Raw genomic sequence first — 26,966 nt, 5'->3', positions numbered from 1 at the left:
ATCCGGTTTTTGTTTTTTTTCGATTTGGATTTTTGAACTAGTTTAAAGCAATAATAATAATAATAATAATAATAATAATGATTGGTATGAAATACAAAAAAAATTGTTTTAAATTTGGCATCAATCGTTTTTTTTTATTTTTTTAACGAGTTTAAAGTTTTTGCCTCGTGACTTTAGAAAAATCGCAATGTAAAATCCTACTGCCACTACTGCCACTGTTAATAATAATAATAATAATAATAATATTTTCTCTATCCCGAATCGATGACGTTTACGAAGACGACGTCACGTTAATTTTTGGGTTTAAGTTGGCGACGGGAAAAAAAAAAATCCGATTACGAAGTGTTATCATTATCATTATTAAAATAAAAAAAAAAAAAAAACGTTTCACCTGTCTAGAGTCACGTTTATTTTTTAAAAAATTTTTAAATTATTTCCTATCGATATCGAAGAGTTTAAATTATTTTATCTTTGAGCTAAAAAAATTTTTGTTCTAATTATTAATTAATTAATTAAAAAAAAAAATGCACAGGCACACGCTCACGTACACACGCATAATTCCTCCAGGGGGATTTTTCCAGGTTAAAAGAAAAGAAAAAAAAGTGGGTCAGGACCTTGTCAATGCCGACACGATAATATCCGACCTTGAATCTTCTCATCCAGTTAGGCACCTGGATTTCAATGACTTTTCCGATCTAATGATATCATACAAATCATCATTAAATCTGTTTTAATTATAAATAATAATAATAATAATAATAATAAAATAACTCCGCCTTTATCTCTCTCTCTCTCTCTTTCTCTCTTTCTTACCTTTAAGGACCTTCCAGTTAGGAAAACCTCAATAGTCTCGACATCCCCACTTACGATCAGTTTGTCTTGAGCAATCGGCCGGAAAAGTCGTTTGTCGCGAGGAAATTACGAGACGACTACAAAAAAAAAAAAATTTATTTATTTATCATTATTATTATCGTTGTTTTTTTTTTTTTAATATGATTTTAGTGATGTGTATGTATATTAAATTTTTTAAATTAATGTGAAATGAAAAACAATTATTATTATTAATAAATAAATTTAATAAAATTAATTAAATGTGTTCGTGTCGAGTAATGAAAATATAATAATAATAATAATAATAATAATGTTGGAAAAACATTTAGTTTTTAACGGAGATTCACCTCCGAGAAATTTTACAACAAATAGAGTTAAAAAAAGGACGATAAAGTCCGAGGTGAGAAAAATTTGTTTTTTTTTTTCTAGAACGTTTTCGAAAAAAAAAGAAGGAAATGGAAAAATGAAAACGGTTTTACATTTTGGAATTTTTCCGCGGTAAATAATTTTTTTTTTAAATTTCTCGTTATTAGGATCCCATGTCTCATAGAATAATTGAAAAAAGGCGACGTGATAGAATGAATAATTGCCTTGCCGATTTATCCCGTCTCATTCCACCGGAATACCTGAAAAAGGGTAGAGGACGCATAGAGAAGACTGAAATCATTGAAATGGCAATTAAACATATAGGACACCTTCAAAACATGATAGCAACTACGAGATTTAACGGTGAGTTTTGACGGGGAAAAAATTTCCCTTAAAGAAGGGATGGAGGGAAAAAAGGGAGGGAAATTTTCGATTCATACGAAGGATCCCGAAGAAAGAGAAAACGGAATTTTTTTTTTTTTTTTGTTTACGATATCGAAACGTTCCAAGTTTTTTTTTTTTTTTTTTTTTTTTTTCTAGAAAGTTCCTTATAAATAATTTTTTTTTTTTTTGCTTTCCTACACCTCCAGGCCACTTCCCTTTCACTTCTCCACACACGTTTCCGCCCATAAAACGTCACGAACGAGACATTAATTGTCACCGTTGAAAATTTATTCGGCTCGTTATTAAAATTTAAAAGAAAAAATAATAATAATGATGATAATAAATAATAATAATTAATTTTGGTTTTCGTAAAGAAAATTCAAATGGCTCGGTTCCATCGCCTCCGGGACCGACAGCGATGATTACGAGGGAACCCCCGCCGCCGCCGCCGCCACCGCCATTAGCCGTCAATCAACCCGCCGCCGTCGTTGTTGTCACGGCCAAACATTATAAAATGGGATATTTGGAATGCATGTCGGAGGCTATGCATTTTTTAGTAGAAGTTCAGGGTTATTTTGCCGGAGATTCTCTCTGCGTTGAAATGATAAATCACTTACGAAAACATTGTGATAAAATTTTAAAAGGTAAAAACCTTTCGATATCCGTTTCCGGTTTGTTCGTTCTTTCGTTCGTTCGTTTTAAATTATTTTTTTGTTGTTGTTTAGAAAACAATTCGAACGGTTTTAAAAAATACGGAGAAGATGGTTTAAGCAGCGATTCGTCGATAGTGAGTCCCATAAATGGAAATTACAGCAGCACCGAAAGTTCTCCTCCACCCCCGCCGTGTAGACTGTCTAATTCCACGGGCTCACCGATTTCCGACGAAAATCAATCGAATCAATTAATGGAAATGAGAACGGGAATGATGGACGAGGATTATTATTCTCCGAAAAGATGTCAGGAAATTAATAATTGCGTTATGAAAAGAAATACGGAATCGTTTTATAATAAATACGTCGAATATGATGGAATGGACCACGAAAATCGTTACGATTCCGATTCTCGAACGTATTCGATCATGATGAAATGTCAGAGTAGAAAAGATGCAGAGAAATATTATTATAATTCGACTGGAACGACGCCTAGCGTCGTTTTTCAAAAAAATTCTAAATATGAAAGTTACGAAAATTTACCGCTCAAAAACGAAAATGGTAATTTTCATCATTATTATTATTAATGAAACTTTTTTTTTTTTAAACCGGAAATGACGAAAAACATTTTTTAACTTTTTGTTTTTTAAATTCTTCAGGTCCGTCGCAATTGAGAGAAATGTTGACGTCACCGAGTCCTTTGGGAAACAATAATAACAACAACGTCGTTGTCGGTCGTTACGGGAATGCGAGATGCGTACCGGATGTGAAAGGAAACTTTTCGGAAAATCCTACGGGAATGAATGAAAATTTAAATAATAATAATAATAAATCGAATATAAATAATAATAGTGGTAGTAGATCGTCGTCGATGGTTGATTGTCAGGAAAATGGTGAAAATCACGGTGGTTTAATGTATAAATTTAAAAATAACATAAAACAAAGGTTTTCAAAAGAAAATGAAGAAATTATGGGAGAGAGAAGAGATGAACAAATGGTTTCACCAAAGAAACAAAAAATTGAAAAATGTTCACTCGTTGTAAGAGAACGTTTAAGTTTGGGAGGGGAGGAGGAAAGGGAAAAGGAAGACCGGAAAAACCGAGAAGAAAAGGAAGTTGATGACGACCAGGAGGAGAAAATATTTAAATACAAAACGGATTTAAACGGAAATAAAAGACTTATCGATTCCGAATCGATAATATACGATAAAGAATCGATAAATAAAATAAATATTAATCGGAGGGAGAGTGAAAATAAATATAGAAATTATCACAATTATCACAACGGTCAAAAATTATGGGGTTTGTCACCGCCGCCGCCGCCGCCATTACCACCACCTCATCATCATCATCCACTTCCGCCACTTTTACCACCATCTCAAAATGTTTCAATGTGTTCGCCTACGTCATATGGACCACCCCATCATCATTCACCGATGTTATGTAAATCCATAGCGATTGGGTCATCGAGACAAGAATTTTCATCCGGAAATACAAATAATAATAATAATTATTCGACGAGATGTTTAGAAACCGGATATGGAATTCCAATATTTGCATTACATTCGAAAGGGTCTTTTTACGTGCCATTGACGTTAGATCACGCGACTTTAGCACCATTTTTAAACGTTTTAGGGGTTACGAAAAAAGACAATAACGATGATGATGTACATGAGAAAACCGTTTTGCATCCAGTCACAATATCCGTTAATTTTCAATCTCATTTAATGAGGTAAAATTAAAAAAAAAAAAAACAAAATGATAAACTGTACTTACAAACGATTTTTTCCTTTTTTATTATTTCATAAATATCACCTATTCCTATAAAAAAAAAAAAAAAAAAAAAATGCCAAATATTTATTACTTCTTTTCTTTCTTTTTTTAAGCCATTTGTAATTAGTTTTTAGTTAAATTAAATTTTTATTTTTCCTAAATTAATAATTATGTACATATATATATATATTTAGTCAAATCGTTTAAACTAAATAAATAAAATTTCAATTATAATTATGCAACGTATATTATATCATCGTCTTACCTAATTTCCATCTTTTTTTTTTCAATTTATTCGATCGGGTTTAGTATAAATAAATAATATTAATGAAAAAAATATGTCCGATTATTATTTTAACGTATTTATGAGGAAATTTAATTAATATTTCGTTTGAAAATAAGTTTTTTTTTTTTAACGACAAATATACATTTTGTTAACAATGTCTCGTAAACCGCCATTTTTTCCTTTGAATCAATGGATCGTTTTTTTTTTTTTTTTTGTTAAATTGTTTTGGTAGCATTGTTTTTCTTCTGCTTAAAAATTTTATTTATCTTAACTGTAGTAGTACATTTAAAAAATAATTATTTTATATTGAAATTTTTATTTAAAAAAAAAAATGGGTACATTATATTCTTCGATATGGTTTAAAGAGTTACCTGAATATATACCGGAATCGTATTCAAAGCCAACATTTGATCCCAATTTTGGATTTGAAGCTCCTAGAAAGAAAAGAGGTTGTTCAATTTTTATGTAATTTTGTACTTTTATTATTTCATATTAGGTGCATAATTATTTTAATATATATATATAGATTATCTAAATGTAGAATACTACTACCACTCGATGGCATGAATTATTTTAAAACATAAAATAATTTTTTTTTCTTCGAATAAATCTTTTAGAAATGCACATAACAGAAGAAGAAATGGATGCTCTTAAAATACCCCCAGAAGAACGAGACTATTGCACTCATTTTCTTCGTGATTATTATGATTGTATTTACAATAAAAGGCCTTTGAATTTTTTATGTAATAGAGAAAAACATGCTTATAAGCATTGTAGACAAGAAGAGTAAGTAAAATTTCTATTTTTTTTAAGTACTTCAATAACTGATCGACTTGTATCGAAACATGTTTCAATGTTAATTTTATATTTTTTTAAAAAAAAAAAATTATTATTTTGAAATTATGCATTTAATTATCAAGGAATTAGTTTTATTATTATTTACAATGCATCAACACATTTAATTTTTAATATTCAGTTACATTTTTTTCATTATTTATATTATTATTTGAATTCAAACGAAAATTTTTTTCGATTTACGAATGATTTTATTTTCAGTTTTTATTTGCAAATGAAAGAATTTGAAAGAGAAAAACGATTAAGAATAAGACAAATGAAATTGGAAGGAAAATATGTAGAGTGAATTTATATAAAAGACACTTTGTAGATTGTTATTATTGTTATTGATTTACAAATAGATTTCTTTTTTTTTTTTTTTCTTATCGAATTATGGAATGGGTAAATAACTTACAATTTTGGCTGGCTGGTATTGAAAAACTTATAATTATTATTATATCATGAAGTACTCATCTGGATGATTCTACAATTAATCAATTATACAGTATAATTTTCTAATTTTTTTTATTTTGTAAAGTAAGTAATTGTACAGGAATATTTACTTTTATTAATATTATTATTAAAATTGTAGTTATGTTATTTTTACCTTATGATATTTTATGGTAATAATTAGGAATCAATCAATATCGAATATATAATTTTTAAAAAGGAATATTTCTCTTCTTTTTTTTTTTTTTATTTTAAATTTATTAAAATTTGAAAAAAAATGTGTAAAGTCATTAAATAAATTTTAAGCATATTTAATTAAGTTTTTGTATGTTATGTACTCAGTATGAAAATGTTTGGCAAAATTTTTTTTTAGTTTTCGTCAAGTTATATGAATTTACGATTAAGAATTTAAGTATTTTAAAGAAATTATTGCCTTCGAATTGAATTTTTAACAATTTTCAGACTCAATTGAATATAATTAATGTATATATACATAAATTATCCAAGAAATAAATTATAAATAAAAAAATTAAGTATAAATTTAGCGATTTTGCCATAAGTTTGAAAGATTCAATATTTAATTATTATCTAATTTTTTTCCATAATAAAAAATATAAAAACATTTTATATAATACAAAAATTTTTTAAACTCTTAATCAGTTTTAAAATTTATTTTAATTGCTATTATTATTGAAAAACAATTTGGCTTTTAAAATTTAAATATTGATAAAGGGTTGTGTATACTGACCAATTTTTTTTGCTCATAGTAAAAAAATAAATAAATTTTCATTTAAATATTTATATTAGATACAGATTTGCTAAAAAAAAAGATAAAAAAACAAATCACAGTTTTACATGAACTATAATAATTAATTATCTTACTAAAAAAAAAAATAAATTGAAAACATTAATTGAAAACTAATTTTTTTTCTTTAAGAGATTAAGATATTTATTACTATCGAAATTATCATCGAAACTCTCTTCAACTATGACTTTTTTCTTTGGTTTTCTTTTTTGAAGATAATAATTTCTTTCTTCTTCAGATAATTTACTTAAATCAAGTGGTAACTTAAAAAAAAAAAAATAGAAAGAAACAAGGTAGGATTATTAATAAAATATGTCGTTGAAATTTATAACGAATAAAAAAAAAAAAAATATAATACCTTAATAATTTTTCTCGGTTCATGATATCTAACTGTATAAGTTGAACCGTCAGGTTCAACAACAAGAGTAGGATAATGTTTTAAAAAATGTTTTCTATGAATTTTAGTAACAACAGCTGATGTATTACTTAACCACCGAATTGACTCGTAGTTTTTATTTAAGTACTTTGAACCTAACCTAAATTGGTTAAAAAAAAATAATTGTTTTTTTATTAACAAGGTTTAGTCGCGTTGTAATTTTTTTTTTAAATTACCTTAATAATAAAGTCATAATTTAATTTTTTTCTTTCTATCTCTCTCTAACAATTCAAAGGTTATCAAAAAAAGTTAAATGTAACAAAAAAAAAAAAAAAGAGAGTATTTTATAACAGTAAAATTTTTTTTTAAATTTCCATTACCGTATTAACCTTTGACTAGAATTTTTTTTCCTTTGAATATATATATATATTTATATGTACAGAATAATAACATCTTAAGTTACCAATAATATTTTGTAAAAATCATTCAAAAAAAAAAAAAAAAAAAAAGAAAAAAGAAAAAAAAATTTATTTTTAAATGTGATAACGAACTTTTTTTTTTTTTTTAAAAAAAAAAAAAAAACATTTATTTCTCGTAAAAAAATTTTCAGTTGAATATTTTATTTAACGTATAAATATATAAATTAAACATTTAAAGAAAATTTTTTATAAATAAATTTTTTTTTTTTTTTTTTCAAAATCGTCGGTTACAGTGTTTTGGTTCTGAATATTAGCAATCGTTTAAAAGAGTTTACGAGTAAAATATAAAATGGCGCCGTGTTGATTTCATTTTTTCGCGTATTGTAAAAAGGTGAAAGTTTTTCATTTAGTTTTACGAACTGATTCGAGTTTGTTATAGTGTTATTTATGTTTAAATTTATCATTATAATTATGTAGTCAATAAATTTTTTATATTTAAATAAGTTTAAAAAAGTAATAGGGATTATTTAATTAATTAATCTTTTACTTACTATATATATATATATATTAGTTTTTGATATTTTTTCATTTTCGTTTGGAGATTTTTTTTTTTTTTATTATTAATTTTATAAGCAGGTGCTATTTAATTATTTTATTAATTTTGGTTTTTTTTTTTTAAATTTTGACTTTGTACTTTTATTTAAAATTAAATTCAATATTTTAATTTATTATATATATTCGAATGTAAAATCGTTAAATAGCATATGTCAATTTAGTCATAATTGTTTGGGTAAATTTTTAGTTAAACGAAAATTTACTTATTTTTGTTTAAATTTAATGATTCTTAGTTAATTTATAAATCAATTAATAACTTTTTATTAAACTTTTTGCTTTTTATTTTAAAAAAATTTCAATTTAAAATCACTTTAGTTGTGGTTATTTTTAGCTCGAGACTGTAACATTTTTCATTTATTATTGTTGTTAAAAATTATTTTCTATTTAATTAATTATTTAATTAATTATATTAGGACTCATACAATAAGTTTTATTTTATTTTAGGCCCAAATATATATAAATATAAATTAATGTTATCGATAAGTTTTAATAAATAATTGTAAATAAATATTTTGACATGTCAATCGAAAACTTTTCTAAATATTGTATTTAAGCTTTTTAATTTGTTTTTAATTAATTATATTAATAATAATAGTTGTAAACTACTATATAATAATGTTTAAATGCATGTAATAAAACTTTTTTTTTATTTGAAACATTTCAGGGGACAAAAAAAAAAAACAAAAAAAAACAAAAAAGAAATTTCATTAGAAAAAAAAAAAAAAAAAATTTAAGCAATATATAAAATGAAACAATTTAATATTGGAAAAAAATATTTGAGAACATTAAAATGATCATTTCGAATGTAAATTAATTATTTTTGTAATTACTATGCTGGACAGTTTAGATAATGGGAGAGATGAGGCAGATAATTCTGTAAAAAATACAACCCAGCAATTGCAAAAAAATTGGCCGGAAAATAAAAAGAATAATAATAATAATAATAGTAATAAAAAATTAAAAAGTGATTGTGTTAAAAAGGAAGAGAAGGAAATAATTGAAAAAGGAAAAACATGTTTAAAGGAAATAATAAATCAAAAAAATGGAGAAAATTCACATTTTGTAAATTTAAAACTAGGAAAAAATTCTTTGAAAATGACACCTAATGATGATAATGATAAATCTCAATGTGATAATAATGAAAGAAGTATGTTTAGAGAAGAAGAATGTTGTTCGAAATCGACTCAAACTCACAGAATGACAGGTTCATCTTGTAGAGCATTAAAAGGTGCCGTATCAACTCTTCATAGGTTAGATGATTTTAATATGGAAAAAATTGGGTCAGGATTTTTTTCAGAAGTTTTTAAGGTAATTTTTCTTTTTATTTGTTTCATTTTTTTCCATTGTTTTTCATTTGTACATACTCGAATGTATTTTTTTTTTTTTTTTACACATGCCATTATTTCAGTTGTTTGATATAAAGTCATTTAATTTTAAATTGATGAATATCGAATATCAAACTTGTCTAATTCTATAATGAATTTACCCAAAAAAAAATTTGCCTGTCGTTATTATTTTATTGTTGTTTTCTGTTTGAAAATTAAAAATGGTTGGCTTTCCAAATAATTTTCCATGAGAATTTAAAAGGATTTTGTCTATTTGCTGATAATGAACCACATTAGTTTCGTTTTAAATAAATAAAACAAAAAAATTTACAAATATTTTAGATGAGACTTATTCAAACTCAGTTATTGTATTAAATTTTATCGTTATGATCATCATCATTATCAGATTAGTTGATGTGCTAAATACTTATTATGAATGGTCAGGAAGTAAATTTTGCGTTTGATTTTTTATTAAAATGGCCCCCTTTCCGTTGGGTTTTTTTATTTATTATTATTATTATTATTCAATAATATAACAAGTTGGGAATAATAAATAAAAGAAAAAAAAAAAAAAAACAATTTCTGATAAGAGTACAAAAGCGATAATGAAAAGGGAACATTGATTGATAAGATTTAAATTATAAAACGATTGAACGAATTTGCTTCTGGGGGGGAGGAGGAGGGAGGGAATTTTTTTTTTTTTCTGTTTTGAATGGCCATCCAAAAATAACAAGGAAAAATGTAAAAAATGCAAAATAATAATAATAATAATTTATGTAGATATGAAATAAAAATTTCGGCTGTTGATGTTTTGTTTTTATTGTTATTGTTGTTGTAGTTGTTGTTGTTGTTGTCGTTGTCGTTGTCCTAGTTGTTGTGCGGGGTTAGGAAACTTTGACTTAGTGCTACTACTGTCTATAAATAAAAATATTTTGTTTAAAAAAAAGGAGGCGCCCCGCGGATGATGGGAAGAGTATTGAAAAAAAAAAAAAAAAAAAAAAAACGCACACGATGGGTCCCATTTTTTTATTCTCGTCCTCCTTTTTTTACTTTGTATGACGTCAAAAAATTTGTTTTCGATATTAAAAAATTTTATGTTTTTCTGCGAATCGATTGTGCACGCACACGCACACACACACACACACACACACACACAATGGTCATCTTATATCCATTCCATCGTTTTTTTTTTTATTCGTCAGGTTTTCAAATTTTTGAATCCCCTCACAAAAATGTCTTTCGAGTTGTCCTTGGTTCCGGTGATCTCCCCAAATGATAAACGAAATTTATTTTTGATTTTTTGCCCCCCCTCCCCCTACGCCACCATAAATTTTGGCTCGTTTTTATTAATTTTTTTGTTTCTAGACTTTTCTTTCGGGTTTCTTATTCCATCGTCATCGTTGTTCTTGTTGTTGTTGTTGCTGATAGTATCGGTGTTTGTATCGGTTGTTTATCGTTTGACATTTAACAAAAAATTCAATTTTCTTTAGAAAAAATTTTTAAGCTTCAACAAATTGTTAATTAATTTTTTCGTTAACGAGTTTTCAACGCGAATATTTGGCCTAACACGATCGTAATCCGTCTTATCACTCCTTATCACAGAACCTCGGAAAATGTTGTTTATTAAATTTTAAATAAGAAAAAAAAAAAATTCCTTTTTGTAAAATCGCTTTTTTTCGTCTATCCGAAAATTCGAGAAGGAAAATTTCTTTTTCGTGAATTCCCACGGGAATACGTAAGAAAGGGTATTTCGAAAAGGGAAAAGAACCCGTTAAAAATGTTTTCCAGAACGGGAGGGGAAAGGGAAAAAATGAAGGAAAACCTAGTTTTTTGCCCCCCCCCCAAAAAAACAAAAAAATTTATTTTTATTTTACACGCGTGAGAAGTTTTTTTTTGGAGAGGGGGAGGGGGGGACGGGAAATGTTATTTCCTAATCACGAACGTTTTTCCATAACATTCCATTATTGTTATTATTATTATTATTATTATTATTATTATTATTATTATTATTATTATTATTATTATTATTATAAATATTAATTTTTTTTAATAAGAGTGACGAAATGCGAGGTTAAGAACTTTTATTTAGAACTTTGAAAAAAAAAAAAAAAAAATTTTTTTTGAAAGAAATTGGGGAGGGGGGAGAAAGGGGAGAGGGGAGTAGGAATTTGTTGTTTTGCGTAAGTGAAAGGTTTAGGTAGGAGGTAAAAAGCGTGGATAATTACTTAATTTATCAAAAATGTTTAGTTAGTTAATTAACTAATTAATCAATCGATCGATCGATCGATCGATCGGCTTTCTTCGTGTTGCGGGTAACAAAGTAACGAACGTTCCCATGAAAATTTCCCTACCTACCTCCCTCCCTACCTCCCTCCCTACCTCCCTCCCTACCTCCCTCCCTACCTCCATACCTCCATACCTGCCTCTCATATATTTTAAAGAATTTTAATTATTTTTTCAATTATTGCGGTTTAAAAAATTTTTTTTATTCGGATTTAAATTCTTCTCCTTATAAATAATCATTATTATTATTATTATTATTATTATTACTATTATTGGTGTTGACGAGTTTTATTTATTTATTTATTTATTTATTAAAAACCGTTGGAAATCGGTTAATTCCGTTCATGTAAATCGAATCGAGCGAATTTTAAGAATTTTTATGTCTTCTGCTTACTCTTCTCGTTCTTTCGATTGCCAACTGTTTTTCTTATCGTGGTTATTAAAGGTTTGGACAAAAAAAAAAAGTGTCAAATCACTCTTATGTGAAAAAAACGGTGATGGTGATGGTGGTGGTGGTGGCGGTGGCGGGGGGGGGGCGTCGGACAGAAAAAAATGAAAGCGGTAGAATTTGTGAAAATCATTCGTGATTACTTTCGTTGAGAAATTTTTTCTTCTTTTTTGTTATTTCGAAGAAACCGGAAGAAGAAGAGGAAGAAAGGTACTATCAAGAATCTGTACCATTTCTTTAGGATTGCAATCCTGCTTCGGTTCTTGTACGATAGTTTTGGGGAGGGGGAAGGGGAAATTGTTGTTGTTGTTGTTTGTTTACGAATTTAAGTTGTCCGTTTGTCGGAGTTTGAATTCGTTTCGTTTTCGATTTTGTTTGTCTAAATTTATCTCGAATCGGCTGATATTTTTGTTGTTTGTTTGTTTGTTTGTTACCGTCTGTTGGCATGAATGACCGTCGAGGCATAAACACATTTTTTTTTCTTTTCTTTTCTTTTCGAAAACGATGTGTCTTATCGTGCGTATTCAAGTGCGTCGCACTACTACTCGCATATCGAACAATAATAATTTTTATGCAAAACTTTTTTCTTTTTTTTTTTTTGTTGTTTTCCCCGCAAACAAAGCAAATCATGTTGTTGTTGTTGTTGTTGTTGTTGTTGTTGTTGTTGTACAGTTCAAATCGTTTTGCCATAATGAGAGAAAAAAATGATTTGCTATGCAATTTTTGTTTGTTTGTTTGTTTTCTCGTTCAAATCGTTCGTTTATGCGTTTATTCGTTATTTTTATGTTTTTATTAAAGTTTAATAAAAAAAAAAAAAAAAAATTTCATGTTTAAATGTGTGTTTATAAATATGCGGGGGGAGGGGGACGGGGACGGGGACGGGGAAGGTTTTCGAAGGCGATTAAGTCACGAATCGTCCAAAAATGTCCGTTAAATTTTTTTTTTTTTTTTCCCCCTTCGGGTCGGTTTTAAATTTCCTTTTTTTTTTAACTTTACCGGTTTAAAATTCACCTTGAATCGTGTAAGATATTTGCTAAAAATTGACTTCGAAATATTTATTTATAAACTCGAAATGGGTGGGGGGCGGGCGGGTATTTCGTATGGGTCGGATTTAGACGTCGCGATCGAATTTGAAGAAAAAAATTTTTTTTTTTTTTTTTTTTTTTTTTTTTTTTTTTGGCGAAGATCGAAATTGATGATGATTTGGAAACGTGGGAGGAGATCAAGATATCACGTTACGACGGGGAAAAATTTTTTTTTTTTTTTTTCAAGTGTTGTCGCTCTGGGTTCGTTACAAACGGATTTATTACAAAAATTATTATAAGATGGACGAGGTTCTTCCTTTCTTCCTTTAGTTGGAGTATATAAATGATTACGTCACTGAGAGAGTATCCATCGACTTCCGGTGGATGGAAATCCTGTGAAAGTTTTCTACTGTGTCCTCGTGCTTGGTTTTTTTCTGATGCGCTTTTTTTTGTTTGTTTGTCCTTTTTCATCGTCTCTCTCTCTCTCTCTCTCTCTCTCTCTCTCTCTCTATCTCTCTCTCTCTCTCTCTCTCTCTTTCTCTCTCTTTTTCACTGCTGGAATCTGCAATTGATTATTCGTTTGTGTGTGTTTGTTCATTTCGTTTAGCCCCGATAGGAAACCTCTTATTAAATCTTTAAAGAATTGAAAGGTGGGAAGAAGGTGAGTGATAAGAACGGAAATCAATGACGTAGGCATTCGCAAAGAAACGAACGCCGTTAGAATATCGTTTTTTTTTTTTTTTTTGGGGGGGGGGAAGGGGGTTTAAACTTTATGAATCGTCATCATTCATCATTTCATCGTTATCACTAAGATAAAATTTGTTATCAATGTAAGGGACAAAATTCAAATTTTTGTAAAGTTTTGTTTTGAGGGGAAAAAAAAAGTTATTTTTCGTTTGTTTCTATTAATGAAATAATGATGATGATGATGATAATTTGTGTTATAAATATACATATGTATATATTGTTTGTATTGTTTTCAGAGAGAGAGAGAGAGAGAGAAAGAAAGAGAGAGAAAAGGAAATCGTTAAAATAATAATAATAATAATAATGATATGGGTATCAATAGTGAATCAATGAAATTATTACGGATGTTTATGATTGATCGGTTATTGACAAAAAAATATTATTATTATTATCATTATCATTATTATTATTATTGTTATTATTATCATTATTATTATTATTATTATTATTATTATTATTATTATTATTATTATTATTATTAGGGTATATTGCAATTCATTTGTTATTGTTAACGATTAAAATAACGGTTGAAACAATAACAAATGATTTGGTTGTCGTTAGGTTAGTTTTTTTTTCCTCCGAGAAGTTGTTACCCTCGCGATGGGTTGTTATTATTATTATTATTATTTTTTGTTTTTTTTTTTTTCCGGGTCACGACGTTCGTTGAACTTTATTTCAAACCTTTTTTTTCCTTTTTTTACTTTCTCATCCCCCCCTCCCGTTCCGTTCCCGCTTTTCGTTCCATTTTTCTATATAGTTCCTTTTTTTTTTTTTGTTGTAATAATTAAAAGGTTAGCGGTTGACCTCATGATATTTTAAAGTATAATTTTTTATTTATTGGAAAAGGTTTTCGACTCTCTAAACACGAAGCATGCAAACCTTTTCCGCATTTTTTGTTTTTTGTCGAGTTAAGGTCGAAGATCTTTGGTTTCGTTTTACGTCTTTTAAACCTTTTCTCTCTCTCTCTCTCTCTCGGTCGTTGGCAATCATTTTTTTTTTTTTTTTTTTTTCTCTTTTTGTTTTTCAAAATCGATTAAGAAAATCCGATAATGAGGTATGCGTTAATTATTTATTTATTTAATTTTTGTTGTTTGTTTCCGTCGTTGTTAAATTTATATCGTATGAAACGAATTTTTTTTCGTTTGTTTGTTTGTTTGTTTATTTATTCGAGTCGATTGCGAATAATCGTTGAACCTTGTAATTAATTAATTAATTAATTAATTATCGACGTGCAAAAAAAAGAAGAAAAAAAAATTTAGGCTTTTGCGAAATACCAAGTTTCCTTTTTTTTTTTTTTTTTTTTTTTTTTTATATCTTTGTTGATTGTACATGCGATTGTTGTTTGTACGCTGATTGTTAATTTCGAGTTGTCGACAAATATTTTTCAATTAAGTTTTTTTTTTCTTTCGTCTGGTTATTAATTTTTAGGCAGAAATCGTCGTTGTCGTCGTTGTTTTTATTGTTGTTGTGGTTGTTGTTGTTGTTGTTGTTATCATTGTTATCATTAAAATACAATTAAACGTTTCCTTATCAGTCGTCGTTGTGTCTTTATTTCTGGATATTTGTGTGTTTTTTTAAATATCTCTTTCATTATTATTATTATTACTATCATTATCATCGTTTATGATTTTCAAAAGTATTACGTATAAGAATTTACTAGAACAGATAATTTTAATTTAAGGTGAGATAATAATAATAATAATCGCATCGTCTTTATCGATAATAAACACTCTCGATAGTTTATTTACAATCGTTTTGTCTTCTGCTTGTCTTGCACGAAAAACACGACGTGACGTAATAAGAAAATTTGCAAATATATATATGCACATAGGGATTTTGTGAGGTTTCGATCTGATTCCTTCGTTTGAAAGGTCATCGGTTAAAGAAAAATGTGAAATAAGGGGAGGGGGGGGGCGAAAGAAAATGTCGTCTCGGGTTATGTAATTTTTACTTTGCAGTTTTTGCAGAAAAAAAAAAAACAAAACAAAACGTTTTGTCCGGTTGAATTTTTTTTTTTAAAATCGTCCTTGAAGGACGAAAAGAAAGCGAGTAGGAGTAGTAGGAGGTCTGTCTAGCATGGATGGTATGTGCGTGAGTGCGTACGTGTGCAAGTATGGCATGCACCTGATATTTACGTGCCTAAAACCGTAAGATGATTAGAGAGAGAGAGAGAGAGAGAGAGAGAGAGAATGGGCCACTTTCATTTCACTATATCTATTATTCTTTTCTATCTTTCTCTCTCTCTCTCTCTCCTTGTACTCCTCTTCTTCTTCTTTTTTCGATTTCTTTCTCTTTGGTTTTTCTTTTCTTTTCTTTCGGTATAAATTACACGGATTACTAAACGGTTCCACTTTCATTTCGTTCATTTTTTAATTTTTCGTTGTTTTGATTTTAAAAAAAAAAACCGGGCAAGGCGTTTTCGTAAATAATTCAATACACCGTCACGGCCCCCTATTTATTTATTTATTTGTTTATTTTCGAAGATACTTTCTTTTTTTTTTTTTTTTTTTTGTAATTTTATAAACGGTTCGGAGGACCCCCGGCGAACAGCAAAAGAAATTTGAAAATTTACGTTATAACTTTTTCCCGAAACTCTTTCCGGCAAATTTGTTTAGCTTTTTCCGGAAGACTCTACCCGATGGAAATTTAAATTTGGGTTTTTTTTTTTTTTGTTTTTGTTTGTTTCGTTATGTTGGCAACACGAGGAAATGAAAAAAAAAAAAAAAATTGTTGTTGTTCAATGTGAAATTTTCAAGGCAGAAAAAATTTTTTTTTTTTTCGTTTGAAATGTTTTTATTATTATTATTATTATCTGATGGAATTTAATTAATGTAACAAGATGGCGGTGGCGGTGGCGGTGGTAGTGGTGGTTAATTACCAGGACGTAACTAACTTCACTTTCATAACTTTTTCTATTTTTTTTTTATGGTGAGTTACTCATTTGAAAAATATTCACGAGGAAGTAAATACGATGATGATGATGATGATGATGATGGGTAATCAATTAATGGGTGGATTAAGGTGGAAAAAAAAAATTATTACGATCGAAATCGAATGAAATTTTACGTAAAAAAAAAAAAAAAAGGAAGAAAAAATTAAATTAAAATTAAATTAAAAATAATAATGATGATGATGATAAAAAAAAAACAACAATAATAATAATAATAAAAGTTTTTTCTTTGGAAGCTGCTGTATGTGCGACCGAATAAAAAATTAATAAAAATTTTCAAAACAATCGTCATTATGAATAATTATTATTAGGATAAATTGGATTATGTTAAAACCGTTTGTTTGTCTGTCTGTTTGTCTGTTTGTCTGTTTGTTTGTTTGTCGTTGTCCTTTTTGTTTAAATTTAAAAAAAAAAAGGATTTTAGAAGTCGGTTTATTCTCTATCCATTCCAATTTGAAGAATTGTCATTAATTGATTGAGTAACGATTTGGAATCGACAGTAAAGTATTCCCCCCCCCCTCTCTCTCTCTCTCTCCTCTACTTTCTCTCTGTATTTCTCTGTAGCGATATTCTTCCTTCCCGTTCACCTTAAGAAAATATTTTAATAAAATTTCGATCGACCTCGATCTCGTTTTCGAGGGAAACGACCCCGGGGGCCTCGCCCGGGGTCTTGCTCCTCACACGCACAAACACACACATTTTTCGTTTCGTTTCGCTTTGCCTGGAACCCACCCGAATAATTCATAACATTTTTAAATTTGTAATTATCTAGGACATTTTTTTCGTTTGTTTCGTGGGCGGATTTTTCTTCTCCCAGGTCAATTTTCGCAAAGGGAAAATAAATAAATAAATAAATAATGAAAAATTATTATTGTAATTTTTTTCCGCCTTATTTATTTATTTTGCTGACGATGTGCTCTTCCCTTTCCTCCCCTCCCCCTCCCCGAACGGTTTCTCTCGATTCGATTCGATTTCATTTTTATTATTATTATTATTTTTAAGCAGAAGAAAAAAAAAAGAAGTTTTCAACTCCCATCCATTGTTTTTTTGCAAATTGAATTCAAATTGAATTTTCTAATTTTTTTCTTTTAAATCGGTAATTAAATTAAAGCGTTCGCCTTGTCGTTATTATCTTCATCATCATCATCATTATTATTAATATTATTATTATTATTATTATTATTATTATTATTATTGAAATTTTACGTTGCGTTTGTAATAAATAACAATAATAATAATAATAAAAATAATAATGTTAATGGAATTATATTAGGCCAGATGACTAAATGTTTAATTTTTTAAATAAAAATGTTATTATTATTATTATTATTTTATCGTTTCGTCATTTATTATTATTATTATTATTATTATTAGTATTGTGACAGTTTTAGGTTATTTAAACAAAAAAAAAAGTTTATTTTTTTCACAAGCACTTAAATACGAAAACGACGAATGAATCGGATGGAGTGAAAGGGTTTGTTCGGGTATCTCCCTTCCCCCCTTCCCCGCCAGGTATATGTTCGGATGGTATAGCATATGGCAAACGATGCAAGTTGAAAAGAATTCGGGGCATCATCGTTGTTGTAGTAGTATTTGGCGTAGTCGTCCTCATCGTCGTCCTACCGCAAAACGTTTTCGTTTCAAGGTAACTTTTCAAAAAAAAACCAGGTGTTGCCAACGACGATGAAGGTCAAATGAATTTGCCGAAATTCATTGTTCAGGTTCGTTTGTTTTTCATTTTTCCATCCCCGTTCTCTCTCTCTCTCTCTCTGCCCCGTTCGTTGTCTCTCTTCTCTTTTCCAATTTCCTTTTCGTTCCCGCATGTTGCCGTCGTCGTCGTTGTTGTTGTTGTTCTGGTTGTCATTGTCGTTGTCGTTTTCCTCGAATGTTCTACCACCTACGAAATAACAACAACTGCGTCGTTAATAATTTAAATTTAAATTTTTTATCGTTTCATTTTCCCTTTTTTTTTTTTTTTACTTTTTAACCGTTATGCTTTTATTATTATTATTATTATTTTCGTAAGCGGTAAAAGTCGTGCGCTATCTTATCTGTCGTCGTTGTTGTTGTTGTTGTTGTTGTGTACGTTGATTGATTACCTTCAAGGTTGTACCTTCCGACAAAAGATAGATAAATCATGTGATTGAGTTGTTATCCCCTTTTTTTCTTCTTAATGAAATAATTGTATTGACGTTTTAAATCACGTAAAAATCTCGGGTGAACGAAGAAAAAGAGAGAGAGAGTGACGTAAATGCATTTCTTCTCTCTCTCTCTCTCTCTGGAATCGAACGATATTTTATTTATTTATTTATTTATTTATGTTCCAGGTAACGCATAAAGTGACCGGAAACGTTATGGTGTTAAAAATGAATTTGTTACGTTCCAACAGGCCGAACATGCTCAAAGAAGTTCAGCTCATGAATCAGTTAAAGCACAGAAACATTCTCAAGTGAGTATTTCGAGATGGTTTATTATTATTATTATTATTATTTATTAACTAATAATGATGATGATGATGATGATGATAATAGTGGTAAGAATCCGGAAGAATTTTTGTAGATTTGAGAATTCCACCGGTCCATGGAAATTTTTTCTTTTTTTTTCCCCCTCTATTCATTGTTGTTATTCTTTTTCTTCTGCTTCCACTTGTTTTATTTTTTCTATTTACCCGTTTTTTTTTTTCTTTCCGAATGAATTCCTTCACCTGGCGAAACAATTAAGAAAAAAAAAAAAAAAAAAAAAAAAAAAAACTTCTCACGTTTCGGAGGCTTCCTACATGCAGTTTTAAGGAAATTGGGAGGTGGGCGAGGAGGGGGAGGGGAAGGGGGTAAGGAGGGCAATAAAAATTTTCCTTTTTTTTTTTTTCCGCCGTTACGCCACCACGAATTACGCCACGTCGGTGCACCACGAAATGCAATGCGTTATTCAAATCCGGGCTCCCCCTCTTTCCCTTCCCTCTCCCTCTCCTCCCATCGAGAGGAGAATTACGAAAGCGAGGGGGGGCGGCGGCGGCTCTTATTCGGAAAAAAAATTTTTCCTTATTTCCTCATTTTGAAAAATTTCAAATTTTTTAATTTCGGTTACGTATTTTTCTCTCGCAAGGTCGTTGGTTCTTTCGTTTGTTTGTTTGTTTGTTTGTTTGTGGGCATTGTAATTTTAATCGCAGACAACAAAATAATTTCGATTTGTGATAACTCGTATCGATTTAACGTATATCGTTTTTTTTTTTTTTTTTTTTTTTTTTAATAAAACATCCTGCACGTTCATGTTTATCCCGATTTTCGAACGGGTTTGATTACATTTCGAAATTGTCGTCGTTTTTTCGAAATTCGAAACGAAATCGTAAATTTCGATAAAAATGACCGGAAGATGGGAGTGGAGGAGACAGGAGAAGAGGGGAGGGTAGGCGAAATGCACTTTTGGCGTTAAAAAAAAAAAAAAAAAAAAAAAAAAAGAATAGGATGGATTGATAGTAATGGTAGTAGTAGGCTTCCGGTCGAACGAATGGTTGGGGGTGGTGGTGGTGGTGGTAGTAGACGGTGTGCGTTTGTTACGGACAATTGAACAGTCATGTTAATTATAGTTTTGCTTCTGGCCTTTTCACTTTCCGCCATTTTTTTTTTTTTTTTTTTTGCTTTTGTTTTTCGTTTCCTCGAGTTATTTTCGTAGCTAATATTTAAAAAAACTAAGCGCGGATTAGGGTAGGCACGGATTAAGAGCGGATTAAGCACGGAAAAGAGAGAGAGAGAGAGAGAGAGAAAAAAAAATGACAAGTCAAAACTTTGGTTTTTTTAAAAAATGCCTCGAACCGTGAAATTTTTAATCGCCATGATGATGATGATGATGATGATGATGTTTTGTTAATTGTTGTTGTTGTTGTTGTTGTTTGTTTTCTCTCGTTTGTTTGTTTGTATGTTTCCCTTCTCTTCCTTCTCCCTTCTCCCTCCTCTTCCTCCCTTGTGAATATTCAATTAATAAAAGACTTTTAAAAATTATAAGAAAAATTAATAATTTTCGAATAATAATAATAATAATAATAATAATAATAATAATAATAATAATAATAATATTAATAATTTTGTTTGTTTGTTTGTTTGTTTGTTTGTTCTGTCTGTTTTTTTTCAGTGTCGTGAAAAAAATCTCATCACCGCGATGAAATCTTCCGCATAATTTAAATATATATTCTCACTAACATTTTTTTTTTTTTCATTCTTTGTTGCTTTTGTAACGATTTCACTTTTCTTTTTTTTTTAATAAAAAATTAAAAATGTATAAAATAACGTTCACGTCGATGAATTATTTATGTAATAATAATAATAATAATAATAATAATAATTGTTTTTTTTTTTGTTGGTAGTTTCCAAGGGGTTTGCGTTCACGAGGGTCAACTTCACGCATTAACCGAATACATAAACGGAGGAAGTTTGGAACAACTCATACAATCGCGAAACATCGAATTACCCTACCTGACGAGGCAAGAACTCGCTCTGGACATAGCATGCGGTATGGAATACCTTCACGGTAAAGGAGTCTTCCACAGGGATTTAACGTCTAAAAACGTTCTTATAAAAAAGTCTGATGACGGGAGCATGATGGCGGTCGTCGGTGATTTCGGTTTGGCTGCTAAAATACCCGATCCAAAGTGAGTCAAAATTGTTGTTGTTTGTTGTCGTCTCCCTTTCGCGACCTCCTTTTCCTTACTTCTTCCCAAAAAAAAAAAAAAAGAGAAAAAAAGGAAAAACAATCGGATGATGGATGGTTGTTTGGTTTGATTGTTGCGTGCAAAAAAAAAGAGAAATCGTCGGTTGTCGTCTTTTTTTTTTTTTTTTTTCTCTCCATGAAAATTTATTATTAGGTTAAGGATTTTGTTTGGGTGCCCAAATTTTTTTTTTTTTATAAAAGGTCAAACGAGGGTCGTCGAAATCATATTTAAAAAAAAAAAAATAATAATAATAATAATAAAATATTGTCATATTTTGGTTTGTTTTTGTAACGTCAAAAAGCCGAGGTCGTTCACGGGAAAAATATTGTTGTTATTATTATTATTATTATTACGTATTTATGTATATTTATTTATATAAATGATGACATTCATCGCGTAAACGCGCGAATAATAATAATAATAATAATAATAATAGTAATAATTTAAAGTTGTTTGTTGTTTTGTTTTTCAGATGTAAATATAGATTGCCAACGGTTGGTTCTGCCTACTGGATGTCACCGGAATGTCTCAAAGGTCAATGGTACAATGAAAAATCCGACATATTTTCCTACGGGATTGTTTTGTGCGAAATGATAGCGAGGATAGAAGCGGATCCGGACGTTTTACCCCGAACGGATAATTTCGGATTGGATTATTTGGCATTTTCCGAACTTTGCGGTCCTTGTCCACCACATTTTCTCAAATTGGCATTTTCCTGTTCGACCGTGAGTTTGGGAAAAATTTTTTTCTTTTTTTTTGAAAAGTCGAGGAAAATGTCGGAGGAAAATTCATTTCTTGAATTTTTTTTTTTTTTTTTTTTTTTTTTTGCAGTTCGAACCGAAAAGTCGGCCTTCTTTTTCCGAAATTGTTAAAACGTTACAAAAGCTCATTCCCGAGTACGAGGAATTGTTGAAGAGAGAAACGGATAGTAACGATGGTGTCAAAATAGTCAACGCGGGTTCCCTGAACGATTTGATCGATGCCACGACGGATAAATCGACGATGACGGCGAGAAGCGAAGAGGTCATAACAAGCAATTCAAATACTAAAGATATGATTCAACATAGGAAACGTAAGATGAAAATCGAAAAGGGAGAACATGAAAAAAAAAAAAAAAAATTTTTTTTCTTTTTCCGGGTTTTTCCAGGGCCGGGAATCAAAAAAATTTGACGAAGATAAAAATTCCTCAGCGGTCGGTATGACGATCGTGTTTCCCAAATGCTGCGACAATTACTTGCTCCTACCCGGGAAAATAATTTATCCCTGTCCCCTTTGATCGTATTTACCAGTATTTATTATTATTATTATTATTGTTGTTGTTATTATTATTATTATCATCACCGATGCTGTCGTTCCTGCTGCGGCTTTTTTCTCTCTCTCTCTCACCTTCTCGAATTCGGTAAATTTTTTTTTTCTCTCTCTCTCTCTCAAGTTTAAACGATATAAATTTCGCGCTGGAAAATTCCGGTTATAGTTTTTCTATACTACACGCTCAATTAATAATAATAATGATAACAACAACAACAATAATAATAATAATGATGAAAATATATGAAAGAAAAAAGTGAGTCCGGTAAATTTTTTTCTTTTTCTTTTTCTCTTTCCATCGCTTCATGATGAACCGCCATCTTTTTTTTTTTTTTTTTTTTTTGTTCTCGTTAATAATCGTTTTTTGTTTTGATTTCAGTTCATCACAGACGTAGTTTGTCTGAGGATGTCGCCAATATTATATTTCCAAGGCACACAGCTCCTAGCGATAAAGCTAGGTGCCATTATTTATCAACGCCAAAGCAGATCACGACGGGTTCGCAAGTATTAGCCAATCCTAAGTTTATTGGTGAAAGCATGTGCCACGTGGATCCTCACTACAAACCGAGGTAAGTACTGCTGCTGCTGTTGTTGCTGCTGCTGCTGCTGATATTGTGAAAACATTGAACGTGACGTTAAACGAAATTGTTTTCAGGGTTTCCGGCGAAAAAGGAAGTCGTTCGAATCCGTTTCTTTCTTTGGCTCAATTTCGCGGAGCCAAAAAAATAGTATCCTCTCAAATTTTAAATTCTTCGAAGGACTCTCAAAAATCTGTTGCTGACAGTCCGACATTTTATTTACATAACGATTTGTTTTCCTCTTGTTTCGAACTTCCGTCTCCGTTTTACGGTATAACTCCTCCGTCCAGTCCCGTGGCAGGAAGTAGTAGTAGTAGTTTCGACGGTAAAGTGAAAAAAGAATCGTCGAATCGATGCGGGATTTTTTTCAGAGAAGGCTGTGATGATGATTATAAGTGTGGAGGAGGAGGAGGAGAAGGAGGAGCGGAAAGTCACAAAGTTGCTAGAAGACTGGTTTTAACGGATTCCGCGGATCCTCTTGTTGCTAAAGTTCAAAATCAGTATTCGGAATCATTTAATAGTAGGGATGGTTCCATATGTCGCCGACAGAAGGCGTCTCCGAAAAGGCCAGCATCTTGCGATTGGCGAGGTCACAGTCATTCTCATTCTCATCATCATCATCATCATCATCATCATGTGTTTCCTACGAAATCGCTGTCGATATCCTTGCCGAATTCTCCACCCTTCCAAAGAAAACATAACTCATTTTCGACTCAAGAGGAAAAGCAATATATAACTAATGATAATAAGCCAATAACTGATAAGCCAAAGAATACACTAATCAAATCTCGAACGGTTCCTCTCATAATCGATGGTAAGAAACTCGCAGAAATCGATAAATCTCGAACCGAGTCGATGGAACCTTCGAAAAGGGAAGGTGATGACGACGGCGGCGGCGACGGCGGCGGCGGAGAGGAGAGAACGAATCGTCGCGATAATAATAATTCCTACGACTCTTCCAAAAACCTTTCCTTGAAATTCATCTTCCAGGATAGTTATCCGAGTACGAGGACGGAGAAAAAATCGGGAGGAAGGAAAGAGGAACAGGGGGAAACCGGGGACGGGGATTTGAGTTCGCTCGTGACGAATAGGATATCGACGAGTTCGAGCAGTTTGCTGGAAGCCACAGCAGACGAAACTTTTTTAATGGCGTCGCACGTTCAACTGAGAAGACGGGGCTCTTGCGAAAGTGGATTTTTCAGTTGCGTGGGAGAAGATTACGGGACCGCGGGTGAGTTTGACGAGACGTTTTTCTTTTTTTCTTTTTTTTTAAACGGTTTTTGTATTAACTGGTATTGATTTCCGGTTTTCTTTTAATTTAGGAAGCGAAGCTGTTTCGTCTTGCGAATACATTCTTCCATCGGCCCGGGGAAAACATTTAGATAATTCTTCTGCCACGCTCAGCAGTTCCTCCGCAGCGAGTTCGTTGTTCCTCCTCGACGATTCTTTGTCCACGACGACCGTTTCAAGTTTGAGATCAGGTAAGGAAAATTTTTCTCTCTTGGAAATTTTTTATTTTTTTTGTTTTTTTCGTTCGGTTCGCCATCATTTTTTTCTTTTTATTTTACTTCTTTCGGATATTTTTTTTTCTAATGGCACGTTGCGGTTTAAATTTCACAGCGCACAGTGCGTAATTTCGTTATGTTGAAAAACAACAACAACAAAAAAAAAGAAAAGAAAAAAATATTTATTTTTTTGTTCCAGGGGAAATTCTATAGACACGTTTTTTTTTTTTTTTTTTTCCTTAAAAAAAAAAAAAAAGAATTATTTTTTGATTGTTTTGAGAGAAGAGATTTTGGTTGTTTTTCATAAAAAACAATATGTGTGTGTTTTGTGCCCCTGTTTTATTTATTTCCGGTTTGTATCACAATTATTTGTGAAAAACGCTGTCGCAACTTTTTTTTTTTTTTTTTTTTATTTAACTGTTGTTTAGCACTTGCTTAATCTTGTCGCAAAAAAAAAAAAATTTCATTTTTTCTTTTAACTCGATTAATGTCGTAAAAAATAACGTTTGAAGTTTGTTGTGATTTTATTATTATTATTATTATCATTATTATTACTATGGTAAGGTTATTATGATTTATCATTGTCTCAGGTTCTGGAGATTTCAACGACATGGACGATTTGCAATCGAAATTCGCTCATCAAGCAATTTTATTTTCGAAAAGACCCTCATCTTCTATTTACACGTCATCATCGGAAGACGTATCGAGTTTGGGAGACGTGGACGAAAGGAATCAAAATCGTTATCAGTCGCAACAGATAAGCAAAATAGTCGAATATTTCGAAAGGAAACAAATGAGCGGAATGTTGAGTCCGGCGGGGACGAGGGGAGAAAATTTCCTATCGGGAAGAACTTGCAGAACGAGAAATTTTCCAAACGTCGAATTTCGTAAAAACATCGAAAGGTTCGATCCGGGTAAAGTGTCGGAAGATGGGAGCAGCAGCAGCAGCAGCAACAACAACAACGGCGGTAAAATAAAATGGGAAGGACTTGAGGGTAAATTTAAAAAATCCGGAATGGGTTTGACGCAAAAAAAAACGGACGAAACGTCGTCGTCGTCGTCGAAATTTTACAGTCAGGGTGAAAGTTCAAAGTTGAAAAAATTCGGACCGCAAAATGCTGCGGAAAATTCTTATCATCACCACGATCTGTGCAAGAAATTCGACGGGGGTTGTTCGATAAGCGACGCCATAAGGAAGTCGAAAATTGAATTGTTGAGAAAGAGTTTGGAAAAGGGAACGTTGCAAGTGCCCGGAATAAAACCGAATATGGGTACCAGCGGAAGCGGAAGTGGCGGCGGCGCCACCGTCGGCGGTACCATCGGCGGTACGACGACGTCAGCAAATCCAAACGATAAAAATTCTACGAGACCGTTGGCGACGAGGTTGATGATATGCGAAGGAGCCGTCAAATCCAAATTACAAATTTTTGATAAGAAATAATATGTTTTTCTCTCTCTCTCTCTCTCTTTCTCTTTCTCTCTTTTCACTGACTCGCCGCCATCTTTGACCAACGTGTATTAATAATATTTATTTATTTATTTATTATTATTATTATTACTAATCGTCATAGTCATCGTCATCTCTCGTACGTTCATTATCATTATTACGTCATCATCATCGTTATTATTATTATTAATATTTTATTATGCTCATAACAAAAAATTGTCGAAACAATAATAATAATAATAATAATAATAATGATAATAAAGTCGATTAACACACGCGCTTAATTTTTTACCGTTGTTAATTATTATTTATGCATTTTTATTGTTAATATTATATTTTGAAAAAAAAAAAAAAAAAAAAAAAGAATTTTTAACGTTTTTTTTTTTCTATCTCTATCTCTATCTATCTATCTATCTATCTTTCTCTCTTAAACTTCCCGAGGGAATGAAAGGTTCGTGTGATACGATTATCCGCGAGGAAAAATCATAACACATTAGGATTTAAACATTGAAATAAATGAGTCGGCCATTTTGTTTTTTTTTTTTTTAAATTTTGCTCAAAAAAAAAAAAATTAAAGATGAACGTTGACGTACATGCATAGATTATGGGAAAAACGGTTTTTTTAAATTTGTTTTCCTCATTCCGATTGTTGTTTCCTGTTGGTCCAATTGTTGTTGTCGTTATTGTTGTTGTTGTTGTTGTTGATGATGTTTTTGTTTTTGTTGTTGATTCCTGATGTATGTACGAATAATAAAAAATTGTTTGATTGATTGATTGATTGATAATATTAATAATAATAATAATTTGTAATTTTTTTTATTAGTACGATTTAGAAAATAATAATACGAGAAAGTCAAATA

The 26,966-nt window shown here is 30.4% G+C and overlaps 3 protein-coding genes across 3 annotated transcripts; 2 read left to right on the top strand and 1 right to left on the bottom strand.

Moving 5' to 3' along the window:
• Positions 1-1,370: 1,370 nt before the first annotated feature.
• Positions 1,371-5,430, top strand: Phum_PHUM134640 (class B basic helix-loop-helix protein, putative; the record flags this gene model as incomplete). Its single annotated transcript, XM_002424486.1, has 7 exons — positions 1,371-1,560; positions 1,956-2,225; positions 2,307-2,792; positions 2,891-3,897; positions 4,657-4,738; positions 4,907-5,075; positions 5,346-5,430. 7 exons carry the CDS (start codon positions 1,371-1,373, stop codon positions 5,428-5,430), a joined length of 2,289 nt encoding a protein of 762 aa, XP_002424531.1.
• Positions 5,431-6,491: 1,061 nt separating this feature from the next.
• Phum_PHUM134630 (glutamyl-tRNA amidotransferase) lies at positions 6,492-7,007 on the bottom strand (the record flags this gene model as incomplete). Its single annotated transcript, XM_002424485.1, has 3 exons — positions 6,492-6,641; positions 6,737-6,914; positions 6,991-7,007. 3 exons carry the CDS (start codon positions 7,005-7,007, stop codon positions 6,492-6,494), a joined length of 345 nt encoding a protein of 114 aa, XP_002424530.1.
• A 1,876-nt stretch (positions 7,008-8,883) lies between these two features.
• Positions 8,884-26,100, top strand: Phum_PHUM134620 (serine/threonine protein kinase, putative; the record flags this gene model as incomplete). The annotated part of the gene is made up of 9 exons (XM_002424484.1): positions 8,884-9,096; positions 18,894-19,015; positions 20,924-21,208; positions 21,741-21,993; positions 22,100-22,340; positions 22,956-23,145; positions 23,232-24,385; positions 24,477-24,635; positions 25,250-26,100. 9 exons carry the CDS (start codon positions 8,884-8,886, stop codon positions 26,098-26,100), a joined length of 3,468 nt encoding a protein of 1,155 aa, XP_002424529.1.
• Positions 26,101-26,966: the final 866 nt, after the last annotated feature.

This window comes from Pediculus humanus, genomic scaffold (assembly GCF_000006295.1).
Source record: "Pediculus humanus corporis 1103172107480 genomic scaffold, whole genome shotgun sequence".
NCBI classification, from domain to species: Eukaryota; Metazoa; Arthropoda; class Insecta; order Psocodea; family Pediculidae; genus Pediculus; species Pediculus humanus.
Note: the sequence above shows the minus strand (reverse complement) of the source record. Positions and strands in the feature narration are given on the sequence as shown.